This window comes from Larus michahellis, chromosome 1 (genome assembly GCF_964199755.1).
Source record: "Larus michahellis chromosome 1, bLarMic1.1, whole genome shotgun sequence".
NCBI classification, from domain to species: domain Eukaryota; kingdom Metazoa; phylum Chordata; class Aves; order Charadriiformes; family Laridae; genus Larus; species Larus michahellis.
The window spans coordinates 8,982,477-8,995,271 of NC_133896.1; the positions used below are offsets into that span (position 1 = coordinate 8,982,477).

Genomic DNA, 12,795 nt, shown 5'->3' on the forward strand with positions numbered 1-12,795 from the left:
AAGCCCTACGTCAGCATGAATATAGTGGATATGGAAATGCAAAGCCCAGCCCACCTAAAGGAATGTCTCAATGTTTCTAAGGGCTGACTGCAGGGAATGGACCCCAGTCTTCATTTGCAGAAGATGGGTCCAGTTTTCAGAAAGAGAGAAGAACAAATCCAGCACTTGAATAGTCGTATTACTGCTTACAAATGCATATTCCTGACAAAGCTGATCTAAGTACTTTAAACATGGCATTTGGATTAGCTGTGCAGGTTCTCCTCTGTGCAAACGAACAGTGCTTTTTTCTTATCCTTTTTACAATGTCATTGAACATCTCCAAGGAAAAAATGTTTGAAATATCCATTGTAAACTAGGAGAGAGTGGATAATCTGGCTCAAACGAAAAGCTATGAGCCTAAAATAAAGTCCCCCAAACTTTGGAGAAATCACCTTCTGATCCTAGATTCAGCTCAGGTCAGAATTTTATTTCATGAAAACAGCTTTTTTTACATGAGCCCTTCCGTTGACTGAGAATCCTGGCTTGGGTTTTGAGGGATCAAATGTTGTGCAGATTGGGCTCAGTGCTAATTTAAACACAACATCCAAAAACTAATTATCCAGATCATCATTAACTATAATAGCCTAGTCTGACCAGAAAATAATTAAGCATTCTGCATTCTCTTGTTGTTTTTAGCCTCTGCAAAAAGTGCCTATTGCGCATACTGACTCAGTGGGGAAGGTGTTCATTGCTGATTTACCAGCAAATTCTTTTTTCCTTGGTGGAAGGATAATGAAAGAAGCAGAAATCTGACAGCAGGAGCATCATGAAGTGATTTGGCAGACAGCTGTCCAGACAAAAATCTGGAGAAGAAGGGTGAAAGGAGGGGAAGAAAAAGTATCGAAATACAACGTCAAATTCACAGGAGGGAAAAAAAAAAGAGGCAGAAATAATTTCTTGTCTGAAGAGCTCGGCATGGTTTATTTTAAGGCTAAGAAACTGCACTGGGGACTTCATGATGTTTACAGCTCTCAGGCACAAGGGAAATGCTTGACAGGGCTACAGCTGGAAGCACCCAGCAGCCTGAGCGCTGCGCGGGGAGCAGGGATGCTCAGCCTCGCACATGTGCTGGCTGACGTGGTTTGACGTTCAGGGATGGTGCCATTCCAGTTGCTACTGAAGCTACTCTGTACAGGTGACTGTCTCTGAAATCTGCTAGTCTCTTCCCCTGGCATGGCACCAAAATGTGTGGCTTTAATGCTCTGAAGTCCTTACATCTTCAGGCTTGAGTCTGCAACGTCTATTATTCTTGACAAGGATTTTCTTTTGAAATAGAAGTCATGACGGGCTATCTTAACAAGATGAGCAGAAGAGTGAATGGCTTAATTACTTCTTTTCTAGATAGTGTGAAATCTAGAGGAAAGCTGGAAAAGAGAGACGGAAGGAAGGCCAACCCAATCTATGACAAGGGAAAGTAATCAACTGAATACTTTTCTAGCTGGAAAATGCTCGATGACACATTGAATGATTTGTGAACCTATATCTTTATTTTTCTGAAGAACTGTGTAAGAAAGATCTTATGTTTGAACAACTATTGGCAACTATAGGGAAGATGTACAGAGAAATATCGGGTATAACTATTGTTTCATTAGCCCTCATAAGTTTTGCAAACTGGGCGACATGCAGATATGTATACAGCTATAATGCCATTTTTCTCATGTTCTGAATGAGAAAGTCTCTTATCAGGACTTCCAATTTCCGTCTGACAGCTGCTCCAAACCCAAGCTTTTGCAATGTGAGGCATCTGTATACACTATGTATATTCCATGTGTACTGCATCCAATCTGCTGCCTCAGATATGCATTTAGTCTTACGGCAGTGAGCACCAGGGACTGGCTTCAAAGGGACAGATTGACAGATGTTGACTAAGAGGCCCCAGGCCATTTTAGGAGTTTGGCATGCCTGCCTCAGGGTTTCTGGGAGGGAAGGAAATATTTGTGCCATTTCCTCAGCTGTAATTACTTTTATGGATGTGCTTTTCAGGCTACTTCATATCCTTTGGACACACTTGAGTTTAGGGTGGACTGAGAAACAGACTGACCACAAACGACCACACCAAAGGTACAGCAAAACCACTGCCACCGCTCCGCCTGTGGCATAGGGCAAACACATGATGTTTCAAATATTTTACCAGCCTTTAGATGCTTGCAGCTCTAGGAATTGCTGAAACAGAGGTGGTATCTATACAGAATTTCCAATTTTTTTTCTGGACAACTCTTGAACTCATTTAGTTTTTAGCATCCACAACAAGCTGCCATTTGCTGGTTTCACTCAATGTACCATTTGTCTGATTGGGAGAGATAATGAATCATGATTTCCTTAACAGTTTGTGTTGTCTAAGGTTTTGTAGCTGTCATTTCTGCTCTTCAGATATCTCTTTTCCAGCTCTGGAACTTCCTTGTTCTTTGTGCTTCAGGTGATCAGACCCTTCCTGGTGAAGGATCCATCCCTGCCACGCTAGCTGGTCTACAGTGTGACTACTATGAGAGATGACTAAGGTTCTGCTCTGCAGAAACTATTCTCCTGTGGTATGGGTAACCATTTGCCCATATATTTCCCACTACGATTACACAGACAAGCCACACACTGGAACACAAAAGGGAATAAAATGTAATTTGTTAAAATGCTCCTGTGCTCATGCACGTTTGATGGAAGCTGGACTTGCTCCCAAGCTGATGGGATTTAATGACTTGTCAAGAGCAGAAGCCAGTTCCCCGGTGTAATTGTGACTGACATGAACGTTGAATGAACTCTCGGCCTGTTTAAGAAACCCGTAAATGGAGCTCCCTGAGCTTTCTGTCACTGCTGGGATGGTCCATAGTACAGAAGAATGTTTTTCTCCCTAGACACTAATGTAGTTATTAGGGCCTGTATTCAGTCTGGAAAAACCATATTGCTCGTAAGACTCCAGTGGCCTGTTTCAGTCATGTCCAGCACAGTCAAGGCTTGGTGCCTTTGGGAACCTACAGCTGACCATTAGGAAATACTAGATGCAGTGTCTTATCCTACCTGAATCTGGGCTTAAGACACCAATCACTTGTTGTTATGAGTGATGTGGACTGGCTTATTTAATTTAACCTCCAAAAATTAGATATGTATACATTTGGCAGCTTCAATGAAGCTAGGGGGCATTTTCGTTCGTGCACAGTGCACATTGGCAGTGGTGGGGAACTTCAGAATATCCAAGGCTGCACTACCACGGGAGTACCTACCATGGAGAGGAGAAATAAAGAAGTTCTGCGAAAAAAGAGGGCATATATGTTCTTCATGTTCATTTAATGGAAAAAAAAATGGCAAGGAATTGAAGTTTTATCATGAATTTATAAAAACTGTGAAACCAAGACCAAAAGGAATCAACGTGATGTTTAGCCCTTGGAACTGAAGCCAAGCATGCAATGAAACCATAGTTGGAAGGATACATGGAGCATTTAACCCACCTGCAACTTTATACCTTTGCAAGTCATTAAGTACTCTCCAAAATCCTACTGAGACCCTAGTTGAGACCAATGTTGCAAACCCAAAAACTGCATTTACAATGTGCAAGAAGAAAGGAGCAAGATATGCTGAGTGCATCTGTCTTCTATGTTGGACTTGTGACAGTGTGACTTACACTGCACTCTTCCTGGCAACCCTTCCTGGCAAAAACTGTCTTAGTATGAACTATATATGGAAACAAAAGGAAAGACTCAGAATACACTCAGAATACACTCAGAAATAAACTTCGCTCGAATGACTGAAGTCAGCAGAATAATTTTCATTGCCTTCTGTGTGCTTAATTAGACACTAAAAATCTGCAAGTGTTTGGTCAGGTGCAATTTAAGTTTCTGGCTGGTCTGCCATCTTTACTTTATTTCATCTTGGAAGTAAGACAAGGATTACTTCTTTCATTTTAAATCTCTATTCTTTAAATGACAAATGTTATGTACATGCAGCATGACAGACATATATATATATATTCAGAATATATGTGATATAATTTATTATTGATGTGAAAGCAGAGATCTGAACTTACGGTTGTAAAAGTCTCACAGAATCCAAAGTTCAAAATAAATGCTAAGACTTCTGGAAACTTCATATGGCCTCAGGATACACCATAATTAGAGGAAGTGGGCAGCTGCCAGAGGTTTAAACTACAACAAGCATTTTAAAGAGCAACTCAAACTAATATAAATTCAGTAAAAATTATATGCTAGATTGACCCCTAGGGTAAAGTGATTGAGCTAAGACTTACTTTATTGACAAACTTAAGTAAGCAGTGGTTCTCTCACAGGAATTGCAGATTAATGATTCTCACCTGATGGGGCTTCTGTGACTTACCTGTATGGAGACGCTGCTATAGGAACCGCCTATGACTCCTGCAATGAGTAATGGCAAATTCTCTTGAATGGCATATGAGCCATCAGGGCACATATACTCTGTTTCATCCACTTTAGTTAAAGATGCCCTGACAAACTCCAAAGACTGTTCTAAGGCATACGTATCCCTGGAACATGTGTCCAAGATGTGAACTCCGAGCTTAATTCCAGGCAGCAAGTAGTTGTCTTTGTTGATTTCATCAATGGCAAACAACATGGCCTCCAAGCGCTGGATGCCTCGGTCTTCATTGATTCTCCCACATTCTTCTATTCCGGTGCCTTTTTCGTTGACTGGGAACAAGCCACCTAAGACCAGGTCTCCTTCTATCTTAATTTCCTTCCTTACAAAGCTGTGGTCACTTAGGGAAAGGAAAACTCCTTTGGAAAATAAAGCTAACGCAAGGACTTGGAGTCTGGTGAACATCTTCATTGGTCCTGTTTTAGCAGCTCTAAGAAACATTGATAGAAACAAAAGTGTAGTTCAGTCCTTCTGATCCATTGCCAAATTTGAAGTGCTGTCCCACAAGCCAGTGATGAACAAGCCAACAAGTCTTTCCACTGGACCTCTAAAGAAGAGATGGAAGGAATTAGAAAAGGCAAAAGGAGATGTGAGCTGTTATGAATCTTTTATCAATAAAACATTCAAGAGCAGTGTTAAGGATTGCTGGATAGCATAGAAAGTGAGAAATGCATTTGCCTTGTATTGTCCTGAAGAACTTTTCTCCATTTGCTTCATAACTGATTACAGGCTAAGCATCTACTATGACAGCTATGCACAAAGACCACAGACATATGGGGAAATATATCTGATGTTGACCACTGCTCAACAATGTTTTACATTTTCCAAGGACAGAGACCACTTCTGACATTTTTTTCACACCACCCTCTCTTATTCTGTTGTCTCCTTTCTGGACTTGGAGTCTTATGTATTCTCATTCACCATGTCTCCAGCTGCTTCCAGCCTTCCCTTAATAAACTTTTCTCCTTTTTTTTGTTGATTGCAATATGCTTACTATTCCTTCAGCTATAGCACTGTCACAGAGTTATCTCTTCGCTGTTGATTTTTGCTGAACTCAGCATTTGTCCTTCAGATGCAGTGTCTCTTGCTGAAGTCCACCCGCCCTGCCTTCTTTTACTAGCTTGCTCACCTGGTGCAGGCAATGAGAGGATGAGAGAAACCTCTTGGGGCTTTACATCTATTTTTGGGTTGTGACAAATGTTTGAAACATGGGAGAAGCCCTGTTACACCAGGTGAGAACTGAAGGCTGTGTCTATAATAGAAAAGCAATCAAGTCCATGTCATCCCATTTAGCTGTTAGCATGCTCCTAGTAGTGCTCTACACAACAGCGCCTGGGTGTGGTTCATGGACAAGCAGAGACCAGAGATTATTTCCAATGACCACTTTTGATGTGGCCACAGTGTTTTCAGCCATTTCATGCTGGTTGGCATCACCAATGGAGAATGGTCCATCGTCCGTTTAGTTTTACTAAGTGACCTACCAAGGCTAGTTATTATGTAGAAGTCCTGGAAATCGAACCTGCCTCTCCATCAAATACCTTAATCACAAAACCATTTGTCCTTAAGGCACAAAAGATTCTCTTGCAAGTAAATTAAGTCAAAAAAATAAAAGAGACAGATGAAAGAGAAAAAAAAAAAAAGAGACATGGCAAGGAGGAGCTTAGTACTTGATGCTTTCTAAAGGCATGAAAATGCTTACGGCTGGACGTGCTCTCTGTAATGTTAATCACCGTTCAGTGCTCAGATCAAGGGGAGAACAGAGCAGCCATATGTGTACTTAGGATATGATTTTACTCTCACTAAGGTCAAGACAGTTTGCCAGTGACCTTAAAAGGAGAAAAATCAAGCCTTAGTAACAATTTTGTAAGTAAATATGCATACAAAAAGTGTATTCATGCAACGTAGATGCATGATTTGTCCGTAGACTCCATGTCACTATCTCTTCAAATATGACAGCGGCTGCCTTGATCTCCAAATCATCAGATAAGTCAAATGTGGTAGTATTTAAATAGAAGGCTTTAATAATTTATTTCTGTACTTGCTTTTTCCTTAAGAGAGTGTATGCTATTATTAGAGTTGCAGGGTTATTTATAATTTAGAAACACTTAACACAAAGAAATTGGAATAAGCAACAATTAATATTTAACACTGAATGATGGATGAGCACGCTTATTGAAAGGCAGTTGTTTATCCCAGTTCAATTTCAATGTTGCTCTACCAAATTGTGTGAAAGCATAGCATTTTATTCATATTTAGTCCAACATTGTTCTCTCATAAATCAGTAATGTGTCATATGCACTGTTAAAGGTCTTTCTCTGCAGTCTTAGTAACATGTGTGTAGTCTGAGCTGCAAGCTGTCTCAGCAGAATTTTTCCACTCAGAAATAAGTGATATGTCAATGGAAAACAAGCTTCATCGTCTCTCAGTGATCTATAAGTAAGCAAGTTTACTGTTCACATGTGGTTTATTAAGCAGGTCCAGAAAACATATTTTCTGGTAATGTTAGCAGGAATAATGAAGTAACTGTATGCAGTAGTACTTTCTGTGTCAGACTTAATACTACAATTTACCAAATATTATTCAAGTACATACAGGGCATATAAAATGGTGATACTATCCCATTGAAAATAATTATCAGGAAAAACGGTGACATTTGTCACATGAATGTTTGTGTGGTTAATAATTCAGTTGGACTGACTTCCATTGTTCTCATCACTAATCCACGTTTTGTATTAAAACAGGATTTGGGATTTTTTATTTTTAATACAGTATCCATCCAATTTATTTCTGTAGCTTCTGTCACCACTGTATCTCAGCAAATATTCATACATTTATCCTTACAACAGTGGTAAAATATTTATTTTCCCTGTTTCATGCTTGGGGAAAAAGAGGCACAGAAAGATGAAATGAGATTCTCAGAAGAGTCTAAGTTCAGAATTTGATTTGCTCAGCCCTCACAATCACTATCCAACTTTGAAAAGGTCTCTGCCTCCCTTTAGGAATTGAAGAACATGCTTTCAACCGTGCCCTGCATCCCCTGGTTCCCACTGAGGCACCGACTCTGAAAAACTTCCTAAGCAAGCTGGTGTCTCTTCCAAGCCTGATCCTGAATGATTTACCTAAGGTCATCAGCGCAGCCAAGAATCAGGCTTTGATCTTCTCCAGTGCTCCTCTGATACCTTAACAATAAACCTCCCTTGTTTCCCATTGCTCATTCTACCTTTTATATGAGTCTTTTATAAGGTCATATTAAAACCAGCCTGTTTTCAACAGCCCTTCAACATTACCAAGACCAACTAACTTTGCTGAAGAAAAGGCTTGTAATGAGGTCCTCTATAAGGTTTTCTAAAACCTACCCAGGACATGCCTAGAGCTACAGTGTGTTTACCCTGAACAGCAAGGAGGCTGTTCTCATCCCCCTGACTCCTTCAAAGCTGCTGGTTCCTGCAAACGGCATCACCCTCCACCTTGCATCACATCTGTATCTCAGGGATCTATGTGGCTCTGATACATCAGCAACAAAGGCTAGAAAGGTACTGACAATTATTTCGACATTGCACATAAAAAGTGTATATGTAAAATGAATGATGCTATAGAGAGAACTGGTTTTCCCTGCAAAGAATGCAAAGGATTTCTGTATTTTATCACTTAAGCTTGTTACAGTGGCCCAGCTGAAGGAAACCAAAACAGTAGAGTACGGTAGAGGATCAGTCCCAGCAGAATTCAAGGAGTGATTGGACAAGGTGAGGACTGGGAATAGACATGACCATTTCTCTGCTTCTTTCTTGCCGCTTTGTGTTGGGAGTACCTGTCTGAAGGTGTCCAGGGATATGAAGAGAGGAGATGGTGGGAAGCCCACCTGAGTTGGTGATGACTCAGTCCTATGTTCCCACTCTATCAGGGGACACGCTACTTGGTAAGGGATGCCCACGGGTGGGAGCCACCCACCTACACCAACCGCCCTAGCCTCCCCTACTTGGCAATTCCTGTGAAGCTCTGAGTTTTTCACAGTCTTTGAAACTGTAGGGAGACACCACGCATGCAGAGTTCTGATTTCCAGGAAAACATGATCATCCCATTTCACATGTTCAAGTCCTTTGTTTACAAATGGGAGACGGTTACTAAAAACACAGCTTTGGGTGTCAAATGTGCTTCTCTCCTGTAGACTCCTGTGCACTGCTACCCGTGTAGCGGCATCGCAGTGTCCTGCAGAAGAATAAGGGTGCCATGCACAGGATGTGAGCAGAGGCATTAACGCAAAGGCTGGTTCGTCAGAGGAGGTTTCCCCTCCAGGGCGGTGAGGGAGGGATGCTTCCAGGAGCAACCGCCTCTCAGTGGTGGGACTCCTGAAGGAAGCTGCGAGGCAGATTTGGGTGGCCGGTGAGCAGCATCACTATGGTGACACTGAAGAGACAGCTTGATGTGAAGAAGGGAGGTTATTTTAAAGCAGCTCACGAAGACGGGCTAGCAACTCAATTTCTCTCCTGTTCACTCTGCCATGCACCTCCCACGTGCTTTTTCTGCAGCTTGCATAACTCATGACTATATATACAAACATTTTTTTTTACCTATTCCAGGCTAATACAGCCCGTATTACACCCATTAACTGTGGTGAAGACAGCACCCCAGGGTCGAGGTTTGCCATTTCCTACACAAAGTGATTTCACTACACCAACCACGCCAATTTGGCTTTGCCAAATTTGCGATTTGAACTTATTTGAACAATTTGAACTATAATTTGAACAAATCGAACCAAATTTACTTTTACTAAAAGCATGTTTCTGGAATGTTTCAAAAGAAGTACCTGTTGATCAAGCTGCAAATCTTCCATTTTTCATTTGTATTTAATCTTTTAACTCCAGCTACAGGGAGGGTTATATTGTTCTAGGTGCTCTGTTAATATTAAAAATATGTACACTCCAACTCCATAGGCTTTGGATCCCTGGTGGAAATAGACGCAGAACTAGGTGTAGGAGTGATCCAAATATCAAAATGAAAAATAAACAGGAACAAGGAGAAAGGTTTCCATGTCTGGATCAGGAGGCTTCTGCCAGAACTTTCCTATGTGAATTATTCAATGAGGGTGGTGAAACACCAGCACAGGTTGCCCAGAGGAGTGGCAGATGCCCCATCCCTGGAAACATTCAGGGTCAGGGTGGATGGGGCTCTGAGCAACCTGGTGTAGTTGAAGATGGCAGGGGGGTTGGACTAGATTGCCTTTAAAGGTCCCTTCTAACCCAAACTATTCTATGATTCTATGATTTTTACGACTCTATCATCCAGCAGCACTTGGCTTGTGAAACAACGTCACTCAGCACTCCAGAGCCCCTTCTCTTTCCACCAGCAAAGGTCCACAAGGGAGACCTACATCTGCTCTTGAGGGACACTGTCAGCACTTCCCCCAGTAAAAACAACTCACTTGTGTTAAAAGGCAGCTGTGCTGCTCTTGTTGAAAATACCCTTGTCTCTTGATCTGAACAATCGGTTTTAGTGGACTATTTCTGTGCCTCTAAAAAGTTGATTGTACAAATCCAGTATTTCTTGGTGCGAGTTCGCTTATTTACAAAGGATGTGCACATTCTCAGTTTTGTGAAAGCAGCAAGAATGAGAAAGAGGACGTCTGGGTTTTCCACATTTGGTATCCCACTGATATCGTTCCGAAACTAAACCTGTCTTTCCTGGCTTTGTTCCAGAGCTATATTCACACGACAGCTCTGATCTTCTGCAGGCTTTCTGTTTTCAGCTCACAGAGTAGCTCCCCTTGTGGTATCAGTTCAGGGGTGAACTCTTAACAGGCTAAATCTCTTGTCAGTCTATTTTTCTAGGTGTCAAACTCTGAAAAGAAGTGCAGTTCAATCTTTCATTTAGCCGGATGACTTATAAAAGGAGTATGATTGTTCATACATCAATGTCAATTTTGTTGGTACCTTCCACCATATCAGCACCAATGGCTGGCATTGGCAGTTTATCCAACAGCGGTAGACTTTCCAGTTTTCTACTTATAAGGATGGAATGGGAAACTTTATCGAGAGCTGAGGCATCTCAGGTCTCCTAGCTATTTTTCAACACCATTAACTAGCAAGTGGGACAATCTACGTGACTGGGCTAAAACTCTGGAAAGTTTTCCCCTCACCCCTACCCTGCACTATCATAAATTCCCCCACATTTGTTCTCCTTTGCAGTATTTTGCAGGGCTCATCTGTGTACCCAGCTTCCTGAGAAAGGATGCAACAGGAGCTGACGTGGGTGCTGGTGAAGATTATGTTTAGCTTTATTGTGGGTGGCTCCTGCTTGGCAGTAATGGATTTTTACTGCATTATTCAGGACTATAATGTGATATTGTGGTGCCTGGAGCCATATGTCAACGTGGTATCACCTACCACCCTTACTAAACTTTCTTTGGAAGAGGCCTGTGTTTAGTGGAAGGTCACAGGGGAGGTTCCCCAAAATTGTGCTCATGGCACGTTACAACATTGAAATTAATAGTACTATCAATATATCCATCTCCAAGGACAGCCCATCATAGATTTATCTTTCCCTAAGCCCTTGCTGTGCCCTACAAATCTTACGCTAGGGAAGCAGATTTCTAAAACAATTCCAATTTTGTCTCAAAATTCTGGCACATCTTTCAAGACTGAGGTAATAAGTTAAATGCCATGATTTCTTTCTCTCAGAGATCACGGATAACTTGCACAGCAGCCTTGCTAATCCAATACATTTGGCACATTTATATGTGTTCTGCCAGAACTTGACCTTAATGCCTGATGAGACCTGCACTGAAAGATGTCTCACTTTGTCGGAAAAAAGTGATGGACAAGCTCGAGGCTTTTTACCAATTATAATTAGAGATGCCATCACCTCTGGAAGAGAAATATTTGTAAAGGAACACAAGCCTTACGGTGACAGATAGGTACCACGTACACAAATTGCTCACATCTTGATTACGGCTGGCTGAAATCTGATAGCTTAAATCAGAACTGAAAAAAGCATAAAAAGTTGGAGAAAATGTGGTGAGTTAGAGAAAACAAGTAAATTTCTTCCATGGAAATGGAGAAATTTCCTTCATGAAATGTTAATCAGGTGCTGACACATAAATTTGGTGAAAATGAATCGAAGTGCTTTAAATTTGAATTGCTGGCTGTTGTATCTCAGATATTTTTTTTCCTTTCTTTGGGAAAAATGTCAAAAATGGCTTTACAGCTAGGTGAATTTGTGCCTTTCCTTTCAACTTGGAAATCCATACATGAAAAACACTAATTAATACAATTACCACTGGCAGCAGCATGAGACTACAAGCCATAGATGTTCATCCCATGCATAGCATATTGTAGAAGAGTTCGAAGAACCTTAAAAATTTACTGGCAATTTCAACGTAAAGAATGATATATAAAACAAGATATGCCAGTGCAGAAGGAGACCATTCCTCTTAAAATACAAACTTATTTTAGAATAAGAAGAAAAACCAGAACACTGCACTGCTGTCCGTACTGTCAGAGTCAACAAGTCATGCTTTATGTTTTCTACAACGTCAACATAAAACAGATGCCCAGCCCTTTCCTCAGAGATCTATGATATTTTCATCCTGTTTCAAAAAGAGTTTAAAATATTAATCACACAGGAAAACAGATGTCTCTGTCGTGATACTCTTGAAGTTTCTAGATATTAAAGGACTCTATAGATTAGAACAAGACCTATTAATTTAGTCTGGTGAGGAACAAGGAGCCCCTGGACATTACCGGACACTAGTGTGGTGCAGAAATATGGGTCTTTGCTACTTGTTACATCAAATAAGCGTGTTTGGCACTGAGTCCTTCTGTAGTAAGTTTGGTCTCAGGAGAGAAAGCTGCAATGAGCATACCACCAGAGCTAGAGATCTGGGTCAGGCCGTGCCATCTCCTAACTCGTTAGAGTTTCTTCTGTACTTTGACAATAACTATATTCAAGTATATTGAGAAGTCCAGCCATGAGCCTGAGGCTTTGCACCATCTGGACAATTTGTGGTGTAATGATCTTGATGTAATGCAGGGTTAGACCTTTGAAAGTCCCACCATCTTCCCGTCTGTCTTTTTTGGATTGAGCTGAATCCTACTGCTTTTTATCCATCTGCTTATTTCTTCCAGGCATTGGCGGCAGCTGAAAGCACACCAGCAGAGACAGCAACGAACAGACAAGTGCTGTCTGCTTATTGATTGCGTGTTAGTCGACTTTAGTCTCAGTCACCCTGTGTGGTCCCAGAAAGACATGGAACAGGAAAAGTGGGAGTATAAAGACTTTGGGGACAAAGAAGCAGCTGAATTCTGTGGCCTGTGGATGTCACAGCAACTATTCCTGCTAGGTCGTGCAGGGACGCCATCGCCAGGCTAAGGTCAGCAGAGTCAAAGG

General features: G+C 41.4%; 1 protein-coding gene across 4 annotated transcripts in view; it reads right to left on the reverse strand.

Moving 5' to 3' along the window:
- The window catches only part of GRM3 (glutamate metabotropic receptor 3), a 115,907-nt gene that overhangs the window by 47,670 nt on the left and 55,442 nt on the right, over positions 1–12,795 (reverse strand). For all 4 annotated transcript variants that reach the window (XM_074573345.1, XM_074573348.1, XM_074573346.1 and 1 more), the window contains exon 2: positions 4,357–4,960. In XM_074573345.1, coding sequence (XP_074429446.1) covers positions 4,357–4,854 — 498 coding nt within the window. In that variant the 5' untranslated portion in view covers positions 4,855–4,960. The remainder of the gene's footprint in view (positions 1–4,356; positions 4,961–12,795) is intronic.